The following is a 23,197-nucleotide window of genomic DNA, read 5'->3' as shown; positions in this document are numbered from 1 at the left end:
GCCACAAAAAAACATTTAAAAAAAATGTAAATGTAACACTGCATTGACTTTCCGTGTTGCCGGCAACCCACCCACACATACTGTTGTGTTTTTTTTATAGTATTTCTGACTGGATGTGATCGCGTGCCCATCCTCGGCATGGACCAGATCCGGATGAGAATACGCGTCTTGTCCAACTCCACCCAGCAGTACTTCCCCGAGGCGCTGACATGCCACTCTCTTCTGGAGCTGCCCGTCTACCCTGCCAAGGAGACGCTGCAGGCCCGACTCACTGAGGCTCTGATGCACAATAGAGGCTTCTTAAAGTGACTGTAATGGGAAGTAACTGATATGTACATTAACTTACTAAGTAGCCTATACATCGAAGCATTGTGAGCTTGTAGATCTGCTATTTTCAAATTATTATTTTTTTATACATTTGAAAACTTGAAATGGGACATTCTGCACAATGAGTACTTTTACTTGTGGTAATTTTAAGTACATTTTGATACCAATACTTTTGTACTTTTAATCAAGTACACTTTTCCTTTCCGAAAATTTACATGTAGGACTATTACATGTAATACTTGTTGAACAAGAGTATTTCTATATTACAGTATTGGTACTTTTACTTAACTAAGAAATGTGGGTTGTTTTTCCACCACTGATTGAATGGTGGGGGATGGTGGGGGGCTGCACAAACATGTTCCGGAGCTTGGAAGCTAAACGGTACATGTAGACATGTACAGTAAATCAGCTTTCTGCTTCATTTCTCATGGGCTACTCTTAGATGTGTGCATTGTAAATCAATTTATTTTATGATTGGCCTGGCCAGCCGGGGCGCCTGATGGAGGGGAAAGGAACTGGTCGGAATAACGTGTCCCTTCCACGCGCTACGTCCGGCCGGGGAAATTCCCCTCTGTCAGGTGAAAAGAAGCAGCTTGGACTCCTCATGCATAGAAGGAGGCATGAGGTCAGTCCGCTGCCCCCCCAGGTTGGCAGAGGAAGTGTAGCGCCCAGGATTACATTAGATAATTGGCACTGGGTGAAAAGAAAACTGGGTTACAAAATCGTGGGATAAAATTGTAAATTAAAAAAAAAAAAGATTGGCCTTGCCCATTATGACATAAAAAGCCTTTGGAGAATAAATGAGTGACAGAGATGAAAGAACAGGGTATTATAGGGTAATTAACAGGACATGATATTCTATTATAGTGACCACTAGATGGTGCTTCGTTCAATCTGTATAGACTCAGTCAAGCAGTTAACTGCAGTTTATGTTAAAGCTCCATATTATTGATGCGTCCATCCATACACAGACAAAATGTGTCTGTGGCAGCCATGTCTGTATATTGTTTTTAATTTGAAAAATAAATATATTATGAAAAAATAATAAAATTATAGGAATTAATGTTATTACTATTGTTTGTGTAATGTGCGATGGAAGCACTGACTGTATACTGATAAGAGTGGATTATTGAATTAATTGAATTTTGTTTTACCTCATATGCTTCCTTCTATGCATGAGGAGTTCACGCTGCTTCTTTTCACCTGACAGGGGGGAGTTTCCCCTGGCTTCAGGTTTTCTTCTGAATGGTTATATAGGACCAGTGGTGAAAAGTAACTTCACATTTCGGCCATTTAAATGAAAATAGCTGATCTACAAGCTCACTATGCGTCGCGATGTGAAGCTATTTTCAAAAGATTTGGTATACATTTGAAAACTTGACATTCTGCATTAAGAAAGAGTAGGCCTACTTACTTTTGGTACATTATAAGTACATTTTGATACCACTACTTGGTACTTTTACGCAAGTACATTTTGAATTAAAATATTGCAATATTTAGTGATAATTTTTACTCGAGTACAATGTGAGTACTTTTTTCCACCACAGCTGGTTAAGACACTGATTTAATTCATGCAGAATAAGAAGTCCAGTTCACTATATGCCATATAAGTATGGCCTATAGTATAGGCCATACTTATAACCCAATGTTTCTTGTAATATTATTTTCTCATTGTAAATGACTGGCTATATGTTTTGTATGAAGCATGCCGATGACCACTGCTGAAGACAGAATGATTGTTGTTTGGTCTATTGACCCAGAAGACCATCTACTGTTACAGAACAGGTCATTCAGATTCACTGGATCTTCTCCTCAATCATATTACAAATTCTGTTGGCCGCCTAGGCTATATAAGTACTGTACATCCATCCTCCATGACCCCATCTCTGGTGGTCGGCCTTCCCAGAATCGTAGAAGCAGTAGAAGGCTATGGACCAGAGCTACCATGACCCATTGTTTCATAATTGCCACGCCTACAAAAACAAGGAAAAAGTTAATCAGTTACATAATTTTCTGGCTTGAAGAATTTTCCTCTTGGACAGACATGAGTCCCCCCTCCCCTCCTCTCTCAGCTCTCTCTCTCTCTCTCTCTCTCTCTCTCTCTCTCTCTCTCTCTCTCTCTATAGCTGGAATGCATTGACGTCAGAAGGAAGCCAGACACGCGCCCACGAACACGCGCAGTCGCGCACTTATAGTGTACAGTACACTCGTCCTGTCTCTGCATGCGGATGCACACTGGAACGGCGAAAGCGCACACACACATTCACAGTCATATGATTATGAGCCTATAGACTGTACAGTCAGATCTATATACCCAGACAGACGGGGGGATAAAGTGTGTGAAACATGGCGCATGGAATAGAAGACAAATGCGGCATCATATGTTATTATTAAGCTTTTGGATTCGACCAGAGAAGCCTTCTGGCAGCGGACAGCTGCAGGATATTTTATACACAATGGTAAGTTGCCAGTGTGTTTTTAGAATAAACGCGACTGTTGTGTGTGATGCATTTGTGAAATTGTGAGACATCGAGCAGCTATAGCGGGCAGTGTGAATGTGAATAATGTAATCAGGACAGGATAAGGCTTTTTTTTTTATATAGCCCTTAAGATCTGTACATGCGTGCAGAGAGAGAGAGAGAGAGAGAGAGAGAGAGAGAGAGAGTGTGTGTGTGTGTGTGTGTGTGTGTGTGTGTGTGTGTGTGTGTGTGTGTGTGTGTGTGTGTGTGTGTGTGTGTGTATAGGCGAAAATAGACAGGACGAGGAGGACTATTGTAGAAAGATGCGTGTGAACCATAGGCAGGATGAGGATCAGTTCAGTGTTATGCGTGCGACGTGCGAACTCGGGACTGCAGTTGTGGGCCAAGTAAAGAAGAACAGCTGGCGTTTACACTAGTTGTGTGCAGCAGCAGCACAGACAGAAGCGAATCAAGCGACGATTGCGCAGTCAATAGATTGCTTGATTGGGGGTTTAATTAAAAACCGACTTTCGCAAGTGTTTTAAAGACCAGACAGGTCTAACAAAAAGTGCAACGAAGGATGTTAATTTGTGGCGGTGGATCGAATAAGGTGAGAGGCCCGTTTGTGTGTAGCCTATACTTTTTATACACGTGACTGTGTAAGGGCATAAACGATTTATATATAGGCCTATATATATATATATAGTTGACAATTCTAAGTTGACAACAAAGAGGATGATTTTAAGTGGACAACAAAGAGGATGAAAATGCTGATGAAGATAGGAGATGATGTGATATGGTGAGGATGATGAAGAAGGTGACAACATGTTACCCTGGGAATTAAATACAAAGATGACATCACCTAATGAGGCTCTCACATATAGGCTGCATGGACTAATGACATAAACATGATCACAAAAACACACACACACACACACACACACAGTCTCACACACACATTAAGGTTTCCGGTTACAGTATATTGATCCATCCAGCGGAGAGGCAATACTGCTGCAGGGTACACACTGTTGTCCACGAGAGAACCACTCCCCCTCTGCATCATCAACAGTAAAATACTAGTTCACTCTCTGCTTAATCTACTTTGACTCTACTCTGACTGACCCTTAGACTAGACATATTTTAATCTGTGGTGTGTATTTTTTCGCCTAGAAGAATCTCCACAAACTATCTCTGTACCTATGTTTTTTTCTTCTGTTTGCGAGTCTCTGTGGGTGTGAGTCACTGTGTGTGTGTGTGTGTGTGTGTGTGTGTGTGTGTGTGTGTGTGTGTGTGTGCATGCGTGCAAGCGTGCATTTGTGGGCATGCTCGCGTGTGTGTGTGCATGTGTGTGGAGGGGGCGTAGGGGCATGAAATGCGATTCTATTTCAGGAAACTGTTTCATGCTCGAAGAGGCGAGGCAGTGTTTGCAGAGAACTATCCGGTACCCATTGGAAACATACACTGTAATCGATAGAGAGGGTATTTTATTTTAAGTATGCATATCTCTGACTCTGTTGTCGTCTTTTCTTTCTCCCATCTATAGGCCTCATCACACCGGCAGTCAAGAACTTTGCAAGCTTGCACTCCTCGCATACATTTTTCTTCCTGTGACACATGCACAGCCTTCTTTCTTCTCCCATCTGCCCTCTCTGCTGTTTTCGTCTTTTAACCCCCCCCAACACACACACACACACACACCCCTGATCAACCTCCCCCAGTCTTGTTTCTTCTTCACCACGCTCTATGCTCACCATGGACTCCTCTGAAGACCCCCCAAGCTCAACGCAGAACGGATCGACCCATCTTGACCACAGGGACATCTCTGGTCACACTGACCTCAGTGGACTGTACCACCTGGGCCGGACGCTGGGGAGGGGTCACTTTGCCGTGGTCAAACTGGGCCGCCACGCCGTCACCGGGCAGCTGGTCGCCGTCAAGATGATCGACAAGACCAAACTTGACGTCATGTCGGCAAGCCACCTCCTTCAGGAAGTGAGGTACGGCATGGGGAGTTTCTCATCCCAGATATTAGAAAACATTACAGCCTATGCAGCAGCACGGTGAGCATGTCATAGTCTTAACTGTCTTTCGAAAGTTATGGGACCACAAACGCTTTAGCTGTGAGCCCTGAATGCTCAAAAACATGCCGACATATCAGCCCATTTGTCTTCCCAGATAATCGTACTGAAAAAATACAAATGCTCCCGTGTCTGTGTGTCACTCACATCATGACAAGTCATTTTAAAGTTACCCCAAAGGGCCTTTATTTAGAATAGTTGCAGTTACTGTATAGTAACATAATTCTAACTCGGAGAGTAAAAATGGACCCAAATGGAGATGATTTGGGTCGGCTCTGGAATAGGTTCCATTTCGGAAAGAACTTGGGACGCTTCCCCGCTTCCTTCACAGGTGTTACCGATGATACTAATGAAGGCTCTGTTCCATTCTGGTCAAACAGAGTCACGGTGCTTGCCTTATTCAGACTGCGGCCATCTTGCCACTAAGTTAACAGTTTGACTGCGGGGCTAAATAATCGTGATCCCCATCCGACTGCCTAGTTTTCTTCGCTGACCTTTGAAGAACCACCCCGCCGACATCATCGTTCCGTTTCATGGACATCCGCCCTAAAATGGTGTGATCCGTTGTCTGAGATCAGATTCATACGAGGTTTCCACTGGACACACACTGGTCTGATCAACCCATTCTGACCCGAGATCAGATTCTAAAAATGTTAGTCGTTCTTCGATTTTTTCAAAAATAGAAGACCTGCTATTTTTCAATAGCTAAAGCATAACATGATGCCAACACCAAAATGGGTGCCCGGTCAGAATGGGTTATTTGTCATATCGGGTCATATCGGTGAAAATGCCAGTCGTCTAACCACAGATCCGACACAGGGGTAAGGGGTTGACACTATGGCAGGTAAATAAAATGTTGGGGCATGTGGAGTTTGCTTTGGAGTTGCCCAAACTGCAAGTGCACATTTGAGTGAGGAGTCTGCTATAAACACAACACGAGATATATAGCTAGATAGCTATAAACACAACATGAGATCACGACACTGGTATCGGTATCGGATCGGAAGCGAAAAAAGTGTATCGGGACATCCCTAATTTTAATCACTGTACAATAAATGGAACAGAGCATTAATACAGATGAGCTTTATCATCGGTAACACCTGTGAAGGAAGTAGGGAAGTAGGACGAGTAATTCTGTGTGCATAGAGTCAATTCTAACTCGGAGTGTATAAGAATGGACCCAAATGGAGATCATTTGGGTCGGCTCTTTAAAAGTCAGCCCTGGAATTGACCGTCTGTGTGACCGTCGTCTTCAGGTGCATGAAGCTGGTGCAGCACCCCAACGTGGTGTGCCTGTACGAGGTCTTCGACACGCCCACCACCCTCTACCTGGTGATGGAGCTGGCCGAGGGCGGCGACCTCTACGACTACATCCTCCGCCACGAGGGTGGCGTGGCCGAGCGCACCGCCAAGCGCCACTTCGCCCAGATCGTGCGCGCCGTGGCGTACTGCCACCGCCTGCACGTGGTCCACCGGGACCTGAAGCCGGAGAACGTGGTGTTCTTCCCGCAGCAGGGCGCCGTGAAGCTGACGGACTTCGGCTTCAGCAACCTGTTCCAGCCGGGCACCATGCTGGCCACCAGCTGCGGCTCCCTGGCGTACTCGGCCCCGGAGATACTGCTGGGGGAGGAGTACGACGCGCCGGCCGTGGGTGAGCAAACCGCTCCTTATGCGTACAGATGAGCGCGATGTTTACCGTAAACACAAAGTCAGATGCACCGGGGCGGCGGTGGCTCAGGGCCCGGGTAGAGTGGCTGGATGGTAACTGCAGGGTTGCCAGTTCGAACCCAGGCTCCCGCAGAGTTAGTGTCAAAGTGTCCTTGAGCAAGACACTGAACCCCTTATTGCTCTTGATGTGCTGGTTGGTGCCTTGCATTGTTTCCGCCGCCATCGATGTATAAATGTGTGTGTGTGTGAATGGGTGAATCTATGTAAAGCGCCTTGGATAAAGGCGCTATATAATATAAGTGCACCATTTATATATAAATGCACCATTTACCCACCATGGCGGCCCACACACAAACTGCACATTACCAACCAGTGGTGGAAAAAAAGTACAAAAGTATTGGCATCAAAATGTACAAAAAGTTAAAGTAGTCTGTTGATTAATGTATGTTGTGATAATAATCAAGTAACTATAGTAACTAAACCTTTCAAATAAATCTAGTGTAGTAAAAGCACAATGTTTGGATCCGAGATGTACTGGAGGTACAAGTAAAAGTATTGCAAATTGGAAATACTCAAGTAAAGTACAAATACCTCAAAATTGTACTTTGTTACTTTCCACAACTGATTAGCACTATGTCTATAGAGCATATCAACAATATGCACACCACAGTGGCCCGCACAAACTGCACATTACCACTATGTTTATAGAGCTCATTGTCTACACCGCTGAAGAATCGGTTGTGTATTTTGCATATACTGTACTTGATATGGGTATAACTATAAATCTATACACTCAGACATGGAACATGGAAGATATTGCTTCCTTTTGTACATCCTGGTGTGAGGGGCTGAAGGATTTGAGTTTGTTCTTGACTTCCATCACCATGGGAGACGAGGGAAAGATATGCCAAGTAGGCGTCTGTAAAACAAACAGATTTCAAAATCACAGACATGCCAATGGCACGCTGCATTGCTGCGGGTAGAACAAAATACTAGCCATTTACCCTCTGACAGACTCAGCTGGAATGCTGTGTCTGTTTACAGCTTCTTACGGGCGCGTGCGTGCGTGTATCTGTGCGTGCGTGCGTGTGTGTGCCAATTTTGAAATTGTGGATCAGTGTGTGTGTGTGTTTGTGTGTGCGTGCGTGCACGAGGCGTGCGTGCGTGGTGGATTAGAGTGTGTATCTGGGTCAGTCAGCCAGTCCTGAGCCAACTGGGCATCACTCTGCAGTGGAGCCAACACTGCAGCTCACCGCTGGGCACTCACACTGCATAGCAAGTGTGTGTGTTCGTGTTCGTGCGTGCGTGCGTGCGTGTGTGTGTGTGTGTACGGGCGTGCAGCCCGCACGCACACGTTTCTGTGTGTTTGGGACATGGAGAGAGAGAAAGACATACAGTAGGCTACAGACGAATAGTGAGAAAGACGTACAGTACTCATACTTGAAGCTCTCTGCATCATTAGCTTCACCATCAGCCCAGACTGCTACAGTAGCACCTTCACATGAAATGAGAGAATGGAGATACAGCTCCATCTCGATGAATTAGAATATTGTGTAAAAGTTCATTTTCTTCCGTAATATATAATTCAAAAAGTGAAACTTTCATATTATTCTCAATTCATTGTGCATAAATATTGAAAATTATTTGAAACCTTTTTTGTTTTAATCTTGACGATTATGGGGTACAGCCAAAATTAAAAAAAAAAAATCTATCTCAACAAATTTGAATATTTTACGAGAAATGGCGACCCATCTGAAAAGTTTTTTAATATATGCAGTCAATACTGCATATTTTTTAACAAATTATTTCGGCCAGATCAACTGTATGTCATATTATAACTGCTCAGATCTGGTCCAGAATAAGCTATATTATTTTAACCCATTCTGAACGGGCACCCATTTTGGTGTCAGCATCATGTTATGCTTTAGCTATTGAAAAATAGCAGATCTACAAGCTCATATCGCGCCACCGAGTGGCGCGATACGAGCTTGTAGGTCTGCTATTTTTGAAAAAATCGAAGAACGACTGACATTTTTAGAATCTGATCTCAGGTCAGAATGGGTTAATCAGACCAGTGTGTGTCCAGTGGAAAACCTCGTATGAATCTGATCTCAGGTCAGAATGGGTTAACTGGTGAAGACGTCCTGGAAATGACGTAAAGATCATCCCCATATGGGCTGTGATCTGGCCTATAGTCCTGAACGTCACCGGAGGACGTCATCATAACGTCATCATGACATCATTTGGCTTGCTGGGCAGGTTTACTTCGATAACAGCCGTAAATGCATTTGTATTGTTGAGTCATAATGTCTCACACCTTCCTCTTGACAATACAACCTAGAATCTATTTATATCAGGGGTTTTCAACTGCTTATGAACCAGGGACCACCACCCTGACTGAGAATCTACCTGGGGACCACTTTGTGTTGGGAGGGGGGATATGGGTGTGGTGTGGGGGGGAAATTAATCTTCCATATTAAACTCCTGTTGCTGTTCATTGTAACTCACTGTATGTATGAGCGAGCAGACACATGCGATTAATTATGGGCACATTTCCTTATAATGGTGACTCAACCAGGCAAACCGGTACAGTTTCCCTTGAGATTCTAACTCCCTTTTCTGTGGAAGTTCTTTACGTCCGACCCAGTAACTGACAACATCGACACGTCATCACCATTTACTCAACTTGTGGTCAATACAATAAATTAAAATACAAATCTTCACTTTCCTACATTACTAAATGCATGGTCAGGGACCACATGCAATACCTTCACGGACCACCAGTGGTCCACGGACCACCTGTTGAAAACCCATGATTTATATGATGAATTCCTGATCTGTTCTTTAGCTACATAGAAGTGTCTATTTGTATGTCTCTAAATGTTTTGATGAATTGAAAACTGTTAATAAATATTTCAATCAATCAATAAAAAAATCCTAGATTCTCTGTGGGGTTCAGGTCAGGCCAGTTTGCTGGTCAGTTGAGCACAGTAATACCATGGTCAGTACACCAGTAGTTTTGTCACTGTGGGCAGGTGCCAAATCGAGCTGGAAAGGAAAATTAGCATCTCCATGACCATGAAGCTTGTCAACATACTGCACTTGAAGCACAATGTACTCTAAAAAGATGGCTGTGTTACGTTATGTTTTCAATGTCAGTGGATCAACACCAGCAGTTAACGAGGCCAAAATCATCACTGTGTTTTGTCAAGTCCAGAGTCTCAACACAACCATCTAGTATGATATTTTACAGCACTGTGTGCCTCCGTACATTGACAAGCGTTATGTTGATGCTGATCTTCCTTTCCAGGCAGCACTTGGCACCTGCCCACACAGAGCCAACACTACTAGTAACTGGTGTACTGAGTACTGACCATGGTATTACTGTGCTTAACTGACCAGCCAACTGGCCTGACCTGAACCCCACAGAGAATCTAAGTTGTATTGTCAAGAGGAATGTGTGAGACATGAGACTCAATTCAAATTAATTTACGGGCTTCCATGACACCTCAACAGTGCCACAGGGCAGGCTGATCACCTCCATGCCACACCCCATGGATGAAATAATTTGTTCAAAAGTATTGACTGCATACAATAATATACTCGTAAAATATTCTAATTTGTTGATAGGATTGTTTGATCTTCATGAGCTGTATGCCATAATCATCAAGATTAAAACAAAAATCACACCCGTGTGAACTGAGTGGTGCAACTCCCCTCCCCCCCCCCTCTCTCTCTCTTTAGAGAGCAGGCAACAGTGCAGCACTATCTCTCTCTCTCTCTCTGTTTCTGGCACAACAGCGCCACTTTTGCCCCTACTGGTACTCTAAACATAGTAGTAGCAGTCACATAGTCACATAGGTTAGTACATAGTCACATAGGTTAGGATGGACATTGCTGTTCCTTGGAGTGGTTGCACCACTCAAAAAAAGGTTTTAAATACTTCACTTTGAATTGAGAATAAATATGAAAGTTTCACCTTTTTGAATTATTTTACGGAAGAAAATGAACTTTTAAACAATATTCTAATTCATTGAGATGGATGGATGGATGGATGGATGGATGGATGGATGGATGGATGGATGGATGGATGGATGGATGGATGGATGGATGGATGGATGGATGGATGGATGGATAGATAGATAGATAGATAGAGATCCCAGTGTCCCACACAGTTAGTATAGATAAAAGTACAGTGCGAGTAAGATGTGATGGTATATACGGAACAGAAGGCAGACTCGGGGATTTTATTCTTTTCCCCCTGGGGAAGAATACAGCTTGTGCTCTTCAGGGATGGACTTGAGCTTAACACAGCTTGTGCTCTTCAGGGATGGACTTGAGCTTAAGTGCTAAGCCAGCTGCAGTAGCTGGCTTGGATTTGGACAGCACATGGCCAGCACTGGCACTGTACTTATAAATACAAATATCTTGTATGTGCATCTGGATTGTATGGCAATGTATAATTACAGCAATTAAGCAAATGGGTGACAAATAGTCAATGTAGCATTGCAGTCCTTAACCACTACCCCTATATATGTATACACGTCATGGTATTTCAATGCTCTAGTAGGGTCGGTCAGAGCCTGGTTAAAGATGGAGAGCTGTGATTTTTGTACTTTTTCTGTTTTGCATGCGTCTATGGAGTTAAAGGAGAATTCCATACTAAAAGGCTTTCTTACCTTTCTTTGTAGTTGTTACGTCCCCATCAAAGAGGTCCAGGTGTTATTTTGTGCAAAAGCTCCTTATTGGCTATTTCCCCTACCATAAGCCCTAAATGAATTGCATTGAATTGAATGGGATGTATGGGGTGTTGTGCTAATTTGCTTATTCCCATCGAAATAAGTAGTAAAGTGTGCCGCTTGGGTTATTATTTACATTATGAAGAGAGGATATATACAAAAAATATATAATTTTGAGCGATGGAAATAAGCGAATTAGCACAACACCCCATACATCCCATTCAATTCAATGCAATTCATTTATGGCTTATGGTAGGGGAAATAGCCAATAAGGAGCTTTTGCACAAAATAACACCTGGACCTCTTTGATAGGGACGTAACAACTACAAAGAAGGGTAAGAAAGCCTTTTAGTATGGAATTCTCCTTTAACATTAGCCTACTCTAATAGACCCCCCAGGTGTGGTTATAATATTAATTTAAAATATGTCTTCCCTGGGTATTTTTGGTTTCTTCCTGAAAGCTGAAAGCCTTTTGAGTCAAAAGGCCCAATCAGAAATAACACCATTTTTGTGACATCATAACCCTAACCCCTCCCACATTATCATACAACAACAGCTGTGGGTGAGGCTTCAGTTCCGGTGGGTGGTGCTAAGGTGAAAACCAGGTATACTTAATGAACTGGTGAGTGTGGCCACATGAACATGAACTTTAACATTTTCTGTACACTTTTTACCAGCTGCTTGCTAAAGTGGGCTGTTCAAAGAATAGCCTGGAAATGTACACGACAAGTTCATTTCTTGTATGAAAGAAATCTTCCTCCTATTATCATCACGTATTTTAGGGGGGCGGGGGGGAATCACGGCACGCCATCTTTAAGGAACAATGACACTACTGTTCGTCTATACTCTTCATAGCGTGTGTGTGTGCGTGTGCATGTGCGTGTGTGCATGTGCGTGTGTACAGCATACATACATAATGCATTGCGTGCATATTTTTGCATGCATGTTTGTGGGTGTTTGCATGACGCATGTGTGTGAGACTGTGAGTGCGTCTATATTTTAATCTGAGAGGTAATGCTGAGCAGCGTGAACAAAGAGATTCAGAGCTCAGCTTAACTCAGATTAAGCTTAAGGTGCAGTGACTAGTCATCACACAGCAGTGACTCATCACACACACACACACACACCCCAACCATTCGGGGTTCGAACCTTCGCTCGTCATAAATAATAAGAGTAGGCTACTATGTTCATGTTGTGTTTACATGTTACGTTATGTTATGTTTAGATGTTATTAATAATCAGGGGGGCACACAACCGATGCCCCAGTGCGCATACGTCGTCAAAATGTTTTCTGCGCGGTAGATCAAAGGCATGCAAGGCGCATTTGCGCACCAACAGCTGAGACCGTTATGTAGAGAAATCTGACAGGAACTCAAATGTGACGTTAATGTCCTGTAAGTAGACTTGGAACTATTTTGAAGAGGAAGTTGTGCACAGGAAGTCCGTTTCAGTTGTAAACAAGCTACTACGACACTTTCCCAAAGTTACGTGCCCTCATGGTTTCTTTGGCACGTTGTTCTGAAGGTTTCATATTGTATCGCCCACACTGGCTGCCTGGAGTTATTTTGCGAATTGAAATTATATATAGCTGCAGTGGTGGAAAAATTACTCAAAACCTTTGCTTAAGTAGTAATAGTATCAATACTGCAATATAGAAATACGCTGTTGCAAGTAAAAGTCTGGAATTCAAAATGTACTTGAGAGTAAAAGTACAAAAGTATTGCCTTTCGAAATGTATACTTAAAGTACCAAAGGTTACTTGAGTAAATGTGCTTAGTTGCTATTCTAATACTGGGGGCGTCACGCGTGCGTGTGTGTGTGTGTGTGTGCGCGTGCGCACGCTGGTGTGTGCGTGCGCACGCATGTGTGTTGGTATGATAATAGGCACACAGTATGATGTTCAGTGGAGAGGAGAAGGCCCACAGGCCCTCTCGTCAAACATAAACAGTGTTCTCTTACATAATGTGAGCGGCTGTTCTTCTTGGTGTGTACGCTGGCCGCTGGGCAGGCACCAACAGCAGCGTGCATGTGCGTGTGTGCGTGCACGCTGGGCAGGGACCATTACGCTTTATACATTCGCTTTACGTGCATTGTTTTCACGCACTGAAAATAGCTGATCTATACGAGGTCGTTGGAGAACCACTGGTCTCTCTACTAGACAAGGCTTACTGTGTCTGTAGTTATACAGAGGAGTCATGAGGTGTACTATACGCACACACAGGACTGTGTCTGCAGTGATGCATGCAGTCGAGTAAATCAAGCATATAGGCCTAGGTAGGACAAGGCTATTTTTGAAAAGTTTCACCTAAAATGACATAGCCCAAAATAGAGAGATGCCAGGATTAAAATTGTCAATCAGCATTTGAAAGCAGGACGGAAAGCCTAATCTTTACACCATCGTACGACGGTGTCACTTAATTGCCGACAAGATCCGATCGATCTACATAAGATCACAACGTGTCAAATTTGTATACAGGAGACTACGGTATAAACAGAAAATGAATCAGCATACTGGTCAACAGAATTCTGAAAATAAATAATATAAATAATAAAGGTCTAAATCATATTCATGGCTATTGGGAGGGGGGGGGGGGGGGGGCAAAATAGGGCAACAGAGATGTTGTAAACCCAAAGTAATCCTGTCTGAGACGAGGCTGGATAGTTCATTCTAGTTGAAATCACTCATCCCACTTTCAGTCTGATTCAATTAAAACCTTTGAGTGGTGCAGCCACTCCATTGCGTAGCTACAGTATGTGTGTCCCTTTGTCGGCTATATGTGTACGTGTCCAAGCACGGAAATAGCGTTTGACCACCACAAAGTGTCACTGTTGCGTGTATGTGTGTGGCGCGCACACACACACACAGCACAAGTACAGTACAGTCATAGTATTTGCGACACGATGTGAGCTTTTTTGATTGGCTTGTTTTGCTCGACACCCTCATACGATAAAGTAGGTTATTAATTAATACAGAGTTGTGATACAAGGTTTCTGAAGCTACAGTATGTATGGAGAGATTTCTGTCTATCCGTAAAACAGAAGCTAGTTAACCCGTTAGCGAACGATAGAGTGGTATCATTTTAAAACAGAAGCTAGTTAACCTGTTAGCCAACGATAGAGTGGTATCATTTTAAAACAGAAGCTAGTTAACCCGTTAGCGAACGATAGAGTGCTATCATTTAAAAACAGAAGCTAGTTAACCTGTTAGCGAACGATAGAGTGGTATCATCAGTAAGGCAGCTGGGTTCACAGCCTGTGCCTTTGTGCATGTGTGCGGTATACGTGCACACACACACACACACACACACACACACACACACACACACACACACACACACACACACACACACACACACACACAGTGTGCATGTTTGTTTTGTCAGCAGGCCACTAATGTGCGGTGAGGGAAAGTGAGATATTCCCCGCTGAACTGAGAAGAGAACACTCCCAGCCAGTACTCAGTGTAACTTCTCTCCACTGTTGCATAACCGTCTTCATTAGACAGACAAGAGATGTGCAGCGCGCGCGCGCGCGCTTACGTGCGTGCGTGCGTGCATGCGTGTGTGTGTGTGCGTGTGTGCGTATTGCGTATAAGTAGTGTGTAATTGTACGAGGACAAGGAGAAGACTGAGGTCTGTTGTTTCACTGTCAAGAGTCTAATGTGGGACAATGGCTGCATACACTGGAACGCTGTGTGTGTGTGTGTGTGTGTGTGTGTGTGTGTGTGTGATTTTATTTCAAGTGTTTAAGTGCAGATCAGAATTGTCAAGTCATGTGAGGTACTTTGGCCTGTCACAATAATTACATAATCGTCTTTGCAATTGCAATTATTTGAGATAATTGCGATTATTTTGTCACAATCGTTTCCATGTTGAAAAATGTTCAGACATAAAAAAGCAGTAATGGCTATAAGCTTACAATGCGTAACTTCGTGACTCATGTCTTGTAGATCAGCCATTTCTGAAAATGTCCCCCCCTTTTAACCCATTCTGACCTGAGATCAGATTCATACGAGGTTTCCGCCGGACACACACTGGTCTGATGAACCCATTCTGACCTGAGATCAGATTCTAAAAATGTCAGTCGCTCTTCGATTTTTCAAAAATAGCAGACCTACAAGCTCGTATCGCGCCACTCGGTGGCGCGATATGAGCTTGTAGATCTGCTATTTTTTAAATAGCTAAAGCATAACATGATGCTGACACCAAAATGGGTGCCCGTTCAGAATGGGTTAAAGTATAGTTGTAAACAGGTAAACAGAAAACACATTTAAATTGTTAATCGCAATTATTTGTGAGACAATTAATCGTCAACTTAAACGACAGCCCTGTTCATGCCATGGGTATCGTCATGTGATCAGAAGTTAAATGCCAAGTGCAGTCATTTGAATAATGTACATTATACAACGTAACGCTTCCCATTCGTCTTCTCAGAAATGGAGATGGAGTGAGTGAAGGAGTGAGGGAAGGAGAGAAAAACAGAGAGGAAAAGAAGTGAACATTCTTAGAATAGAACTTAACCCAGAACAAGCCATCTGTTTATCACAGTCCTCAGTTCCCAGCTCCCTTCCGCGCGTGTGTGTGACGTATGTGTGTGTGTGAGTGAGAGAGGGGGGAGGCCATGAACTGGCCACAGTGTTCATGGCGTGTTCTGAGTTTGCCGTGACCTCCACTCACCCAGTCTGCCCTAAGGACAGGAGAGGAGACGAGGGAGGAGGGGGAGGGAGGGAGGAAGGAAGGAAGGGAGCATGGATGGATGGAAGGAAGGGTGGGCTGGGAAGCAGAAGGACAGACATGAGGAAAGGAACATGCTGTCAGCACCATGCAGGAAGTGACGTACATGTCTACATTGTGTGTGTGCGCGTGTGACGTGCTTTCGTGCGTGCCATTTTTCTATTGAGAACCTCAATGTTCTCACAAGGATATAAAGATCTGAGAACCTTTCAAGTCTAGGGCTGTCACGGTTACGAATTTAAGTTGACGATTAATATTGTCACACAAATAATTGTGATTAACGATTTAATTGGAACATTTACAATTTGTATTTCTGTTCTGCCTTTTAGGCTTTGTAATCACAAATTGCACAGGGCAGATATTTCGGCACAGATGTCTACTCTCCAAGTCTAGAACACTTTATATTTGTCAGCTGTCGTGTGGCTTTGTGCAGTATTATCTTTAAAGAAAAACAAGTTAAATAGGTTACAGACACGCTAATGTGTGTCGACATGATTTAGGCAAGATTATACTTAGTTTTCTTCCGAAAGAAGCTGCATAGTAGCGTAAGGCTAATGTTGTTCTTGTGGGCTCTCTCTTGTGTTCCAGACATCTGGTCTCTGGGGGTGATTCTGTACATGCTGGTGTGTGGAGTCCCTCCCTTCCAGGAAGCCAACGACAGTGAAACCCTGGTGATGATTCTGGACTGTCGCTACTCCGTCCCCGAACACATATCAGACGACTGCAGAAGGTGAGTGCAAATGTGCACACACACACACACACACACACACACACACACACACACACACACACACACACACACACACACACACACACACACACACTACACACACTAAACCCAAGCGTTTAGGTTATAAACAGTTTTAAACACATATTTGTAACACTTTTTAAACGTGTCACAGTGTTTAGATTATAAACAGAAGAACATGTTTAATCCCTGTAACACTTTTTAAACACATAAACGTGTTTAGTTTTTACAATCAAAGTCAGTCATATAGGTGTTTAGAATTTGAACACTAGGTGTTCTCGTGAGGTGTTTGAGTGAACTTGTGTTCTACTGTATTTTATGACCATTAATAAACGCTTGGCATTTTATTATTACACACATGGTGTTTAGGTTTAAACGCGTCACATGTTCCAGGGATTTACAGTGTACTGTACAACGCATGCACGCAGGGACACACGCGCGCGCGTAAGCGTGCGCACACACACACACACACACACACACACACACACACACACACACACACACTTTCATGTAATGGGTCCTTTCAACTCCCTCTGGGAGATTGTCAACTGATGCCATCCATCCACAGTAAGAGGTTGCTTCTTAAAAGCTCGGTCATTGTGGTGCCAAAAGCACTCTTACATTGTCCCTCCAAACCTGTCGCCTTCACGGCATCCGTTATATAACATCCAATCCATCCTTAACACAACACAGAACTGCATGCCAACACTCAGTTCTCTTTCATCTCAATATAACTCAACTATAAAAATGTACCTATGTTAGTAGTCGCACTTTCAACAACTAACAAAAAATTAAGCAGTAACTCTGGAAACCCGGAACTACAGTTTATCCACGGAGACCTATTGATAAGGTGACAACCGTTGTTTAGTGAGAAGAAAAGGGTCCCGCGGCGCACACTGTCTTTCACTTATAGAGTAGTAGTTTTATTAGATGACAACGTTTCGGTTTAACCCATTCTGACCTGAGATCAGATTCATACGATGGTTTCCACTGGACGCACACTGGTCTGATTAACCCATTCTGACCTGAGATCAGATTCTAAAAATGTCAGTCGTTCTTCGATTTTTCAAAAAATAGCAGACCTACAAGCTCGTATCGCGCCACTCGGTGGCGCGATATGAGCTTGTAGATCTGCTATTTTTCAATAGCTAAAGCATGACATGATGCCAACACCAAAATGGCTGCCCGGTCAGAGTGGGTTAAACGACCTTCATCAGGTATCTGGTCGTTTAGACCGAAACAATGTCATCTAATAAAACTACTACTCTATGAGTGAAAGACCCTTTCACCCTTGCGGGACCCTTTTCTTCTCATGATTCGCATTTGGTTGCCGGCTCCGACGCACCTGTCCTTGTAGGAGTGCACAAGGCCCTTTTCGTTACAAACCGTTGTTTAGTAAAAACAGAGAGAAGTGTTGGGGTGAGCGGTGAGTCGCTTATCACCACAGCGTGACGTCATGTTGTCGTTTTCGGTGGTCACCTTTAATATCACCTAAAACCGGAGTATGATTTGGCCTTTAGTGGAGGCTGGAGTTTCACTCCTGCTCAATACTGACATGTACTGGTCACCGAGTGAACAACATCAACAGCTGTGACATTACATTTACGGTAAATGCAAATGGTGCATTATTTATATACAAATTCATACACCAATGGCAGCGGAAACCATGCAAGGCACCAACCTGCTCATCGGGATCAATCAGGGGTTCAGAGTCTTGCTCAAGGACACTTCGACACTAACTCTGGGGGAGCCCGCCAGCCCGGGTTCGAACTGGGAACCATCCGGCAAACTCTACCCCTGAGCCACGACCGCCAATATTTGCCGCCAGCCAACTTTACAATACTATTTTCATTGAACTTACTTAACCCAGTAGCATCTAAGATTAGCTTTGGCCTCTTAACACAAGCCACAATGTGTGACCCGGGACCCCTCATGTGACACAACGCCGGGGGGGGGTCATGTGATGAAGCACCTCATTGAGGAACGGTCTGACCTTCAGGCAACGTCTACGATGTACAGTAGGACATGAGGACTACCTTTTTAGAAAGGGAATATCCCATTCTGACCTGAGATCAGATTCATACGAGGTTTCCACTGGACACACGCTGGTCTGACGAACCCATTCTGACCTGAGATCAGATTCTAAAAATGTCAGTTGTTCTTCGATTTTTTTCAAAAATAGCAGACCTACAAGCTCGTATCGCGCCACTCGGTGGCGCGATATGAGCTTGTAGATCTGCTATTTTTAAATAGCTAAAGCATAACATGATGCCAACACCAAAATGGGTGCCCGGTCAGAATGGGAATATTATCCGAAAAATGTCCACGGTCAAATTCCACACCGATGCATTTCCTCACCAGTGTGCTTGTAAAGGTGTCTAGTATAGGTACTTAGTAGTAATACATCTCACAAAGACTGAGATTTAGTTTCCCTAGGGAAATCTGTGGCAGCTGCTGAAAGTTGGGCTACCATTTATAACCTATATGCAGGCAAAGGTTTACACATTTTAATTCTGCTTTAAACCCTATATAAACTCCGTTGTCGTGTCCTCCAGGGCTCTGTCCTTTGGCCACCTTTCAGACACCCATCACCTCTTAAACCCATTCTGACCTGAGATCAGATTCATACGAGGTTTCCACTGGACACACACTGGTCTGATGAACCCATTCTGACCTGAGATCAGATTCTAAAAAAATGTCAGTCGTTCTTCGATTTTTCAAAAATAGCAGACCTACAAGCTCGTATCGCGCCACTCAGTGGCGCGATATGAGCTTGTAGATCTGCTATTTTTCAATAGCTAAAGCATGACATGATGCTGACACCAAAATGGGTGCCCGTTCAGAATGGGTTAAACCCCAGGGGGGTCCAGGAGGGAAAATCAAAAAATATCGGAGTTGGAACCTGAGACCTTGACCATTTATTTACCCGCTGAGAGCTGTTCATGAGGTGGACAGCCGCTGCCCTGCCAGCGGGGGGGATTGGGGCTTAAGAGGTTTAAACACTATAAACTCTGTTCTGTTGACTGCTAGGTCTTATCCTTCTTAGAATGGGATTGGGGAGACCTTCATTTTCCGATAAGTCTACCTTCTTTCCTTTTGTCTTCTTCTTCTTTCAGCTAATTGTCCTACTAGCCCTGGGTCTTTGGTGTTGTTTAAGAACACACATTGGGCATCATCCATGCCGGATGAGAAACACAGAAGAGCGTGTGAGATACACGATGGATGTCTCAGTCAGAGTCAGTAATGCTCTTGGCTTACAACGAACGGGACATTGTGTCTCTCACCTGTAGAGTCATGCCTAATATGCTACTTCCAGTAAGCAGATTCATGATTCTTATCTACAGTATGAACGACTCTGACCCTCAGTTTCCAGAGAGGAGGGGAGGAATATTATTATTATTAGGAAGACTTACTCAATAGGACAGATTCAACAACGACAGTGACACAGACGCGGAGAAGGCTCAAACAACCCACCTTGACTCAAAAACACCAGAGTAAGGCCAAGTGTGGACAAGGACGGATGCATGCACACCGCACAGACTTAAAGTCTGGTGAGACGTAGGAGGACACAAACCACAGTCTTAGAGATACCTCTAAGTGCCTGCAATCCTCCCAAGAACACACAAGGCCTCCTGTTGGCTCTGGCATAGAGAAAGGACAATAGCTGGAAGAGAGGGGCAGTGATTTGGCCAATCACTGCTGACCTGCCAACTGGAGTGTTGTGGTTGTGGTTAAGGGTCGAAACAGAAGGTTAGGGACCACCTGATGACCTCTCTCTCTCCCAGGCCAAAGCTTTATCCAAAGCTTTATAGATGGATTAGAACAGCATCTTTGATGAATTTACAAATTGGAGTGCACCATTAATTAACAGAAATGCCACACGGCATACGTTATTAAGTAGCATGCGAGGGGTCAAACTAGAGTTTTTTCATGATTCTGAATCCATTGCAAGCATTTGCTTTGCACGAAAAACATTCCTTATATTATGGAAAAACAGCCATAGCCACTTTTTCAGGTCATAGTCATTTGTGATGACGTGACGGCTATGGCCTTCAACACATTTACAAACACATTGGAATTTATTCTCAGAACAATGTGCCCCGACGGAGTTAACCCATTCTGACCGGGCACCCATTTTGGTGTCGGCATCATGTCATGCTTTAGCTATTGAAAAATAGCAGATCTACAAGCTCATATCGCGCCACCGAGTGGCGCGATACGAGCTTGTAGGTCTGCTATTTTTGTAAAAATCGAAGAACGACTGACATTTTTTAGAATCTGATCTCAGGTCAGAATGGGTTAATCAGACCAGTGTGTGTCCAGTGGAAACCTCGTATGAATCTGATCTCAGGTCAGAATGGGTTTAAAAGTACACTTATCAACATTGTCTGTTCGTAATCTCAACCCTATACTGTATGTCTCTGTCTCTCTCTCTCTCTCTCTCTCTCTCAGTCTAATCTCCAGGATGCTGCAGAGGGATCCCTCTCTCCGCGCGTCACTGGAGCAGATCGAGGCTCACGAGTGGCTCGAGGGGCTGGACGACGTGCTCCTCAGCCCCGAGGCCCCGCCCCACTGGCTGTCGGGGGCCGCCGCGCTGCCCGGCCTGACCCGCCCGGGCGTGCCCGAGTGCGGGGACCTGCTGGCGGCGAGGCCCCAGACCCAGCTGCCCGTGCCGGCGCCGTGGCAGCCCAGGCTCAGTCCGCAGCCTCCTCCCCAAGAGGCCTCGCTGGCCGTCCCCAGGGTCCACGAGGCCCTGACGCAGATATGCGAGGAGGAGGAGGAGGAGGAGGAGGAAGAAGAGCAGAAGGAAGAGCAGGAGGAGGAAGAGGAGGAGGAGGAGGAGGAAGAGGAAGAGGAGGAGGAAGAGAGGGGTCTGTTGAACGCGGAGTGGGTCGGCCATTCGTCGGCGCCCGGCGAAAACGCGGGCGGAGCGCCGGAAGACTCGGACACGCAAGAGAGAGACGGAGAGACGGACCCGCTGCAGACCGCGAGCTCAGCGGAGACGGAGGCGGTCGGCGTGGAGGAGGAGGAGGACGAACGGGAAGCGAGAGGCGAGGAGGAAGGAGACGGGGAGGAGGGGACGGGCGGAACCGGCCACGTGGTTTCAAACCAGCCGGTCGGGGAGACGCCGTTCAACCCGACGCCGCCCGGCGTCAAACCGCTGTCTCTGTCTGCCTTCATGGGAGTGCGGTGTTGTCAGGTTCAGCCGGACCCCGCCGATCCAGAGATAGCAAAGGAGGGGGCGGAACCCAACAACAACACCGACAAATCCCCGCCACTCACCCGGCCCCACTCCCGCCCCGCCTCCCCCCCCGTCTCCACCCGTCCTCCGCGTCCCTCCGTCAGACTGGGTCTGCGCGGCGGGTCGGAGCCGGCGCAGCGAGAGGGAGAGGGAGGAACCAAGGCGGACGGGGAGAGGGAGGACCTCCTCACGGACACAGCCCACAACAACAACAATGCGTCCGGGTGTCGGGGGGAGGCGGAGCCCGAGGCCGCTCCTCACCGCTCGGAGCCGGGGAAGGGGCGCGGCGTGAAGCTGAGGCAGAGACTGTTTCAGTTCCCTCTGTGCGAGAAGGCCCTGGCGTTCAATATGCCGCCGCACAAGAACAAGATCCTGCCCCTGGCTCAGTATAACTGTTGCCACGTGCTCTAGGCCAGCCCGTTGGGACAGCATTCCATTTCAGGTTTATGATCCGGTTGGGAGTAGATGGTAACTTTCGTCATGTTGTATAGTCAATGACGTATTTTACCGTCCACTCCAAACCGGAACACAGACCAGGCTTTCCTCCGAGGTGGAAAACGCTGTTGACGCGAGGTTAGGCTGGGACAGCTGCCAGACAGTGAGGCACTAACAGTTTTGTGACAAGTGTGTGGAGCATGCTTCTGCACATGCTAGAGTGTTCAAGGGATATTTCACTTTCAAAAACGAAATTGGGTCATTTCATCGTTTACCCAGGCTTTTGTGAACACCCCAGAGAGTTTATAAGTTATTTGTTATACATTTTATCAGACTAATTTTCCAAAGAAAGTCTCTTCCTCCCATATCTAATTACTGAATCGAGCAACTTGAAAACTGTCTGGGGTGTTCAGAAAAGCCTGAGTAGACGATGATAAAATGACCCAAACTTCATTTGAAAGTGAAATATCCCTTTAAGTCTGGGCCGTGTGGAAGAGTCACGCGTCCACACACACCCCATACACACCCATACACACGTCCATACACGCCCATACACACCAACAACACAAGTTAAACCTTGTAGCACTGCGGCCGTTTCCGTTATTACAGTGTTTATTTATCCGTCGGTGAGAATTATGTCGAACTAGGGCTAACACGTATGTACGTACAGTTATCATTCCTGAGCCTCCATCCATGTGCTGCTGCTGTGCATATAGGAACAGCCACAGACTGGACAGAGCCAACTGTAACATACACACAACAAGAATA

The 23,197-nt window shown here is 45.0% G+C and overlaps 2 protein-coding genes across 5 annotated transcripts in view; both read left to right on the top strand.

The window, feature by feature from the left end:
- herc56.1 (HECT and RLD domain containing E3 ubiquitin protein ligase 56.1) overlaps positions 1–1,337 on the top strand; it is a 17,349-nt gene extending 16,012 nt beyond the window's left edge. For 2 of the 3 annotated variants that reach the window (XM_083764101.1, XM_083764102.1), the window contains exon 23: positions 101–1,336. In XM_083764101.1, coding sequence (XP_083620227.1) covers positions 101–309 — 209 coding nt within the window. In that variant the 3' untranslated portion in view covers positions 310–1,336. Of the gene's footprint in view, positions 1–100 lie in introns of all 3 variants that reach the window. The other variant, XM_083764103.1, reaches the window with a different exon arrangement.
- Positions 1,338–2,564: 1,227 nt separating this feature from the next.
- On the top strand, positions 2,565–22,415 carry snrkb (SNF related kinase b). 2 transcript variants are annotated; one of them, XM_083763893.1, is made up of 5 exons: positions 2,565–2,786; positions 4,330–4,783; positions 6,121–6,515; positions 16,593–16,734; positions 21,205–22,415. In XM_083763893.1, exons 2-5 carry the CDS (start codon positions 4,530–4,532, stop codon positions 22,403–22,405), a joined length of 1,992 nt encoding a protein of 663 aa, XP_083620019.1. In that variant the 5' UTR covers positions 2,565–2,786; positions 4,330–4,529; the 3' UTR covers positions 22,406–22,415. The 2 variants fall into 2 exon arrangements, with proteins under 2 accessions (XP_083620019.1, XP_083620020.1); XM_083763894.1 differs by lacking the exon at positions 2,565–2,786 and adding an exon at positions 3,569–3,585.
- Positions 22,416–23,197: the final 782 nt, after the last annotated feature.

The sequence above is a fragment of the Protomyctophum parallelum genome (genome assembly GCF_964188405.1).
Source record: "Protomyctophum parallelum genome assembly, chromosome: 4".
Classification (NCBI taxonomy): domain Eukaryota; kingdom Metazoa; phylum Chordata; class Actinopteri; order Myctophiformes; family Myctophidae; genus Protomyctophum; species Protomyctophum parallelum.
The sequence above is the reverse complement of the archived record's forward strand: the minus strand, read 5'-3'. Positions and strand labels throughout refer to the sequence as shown.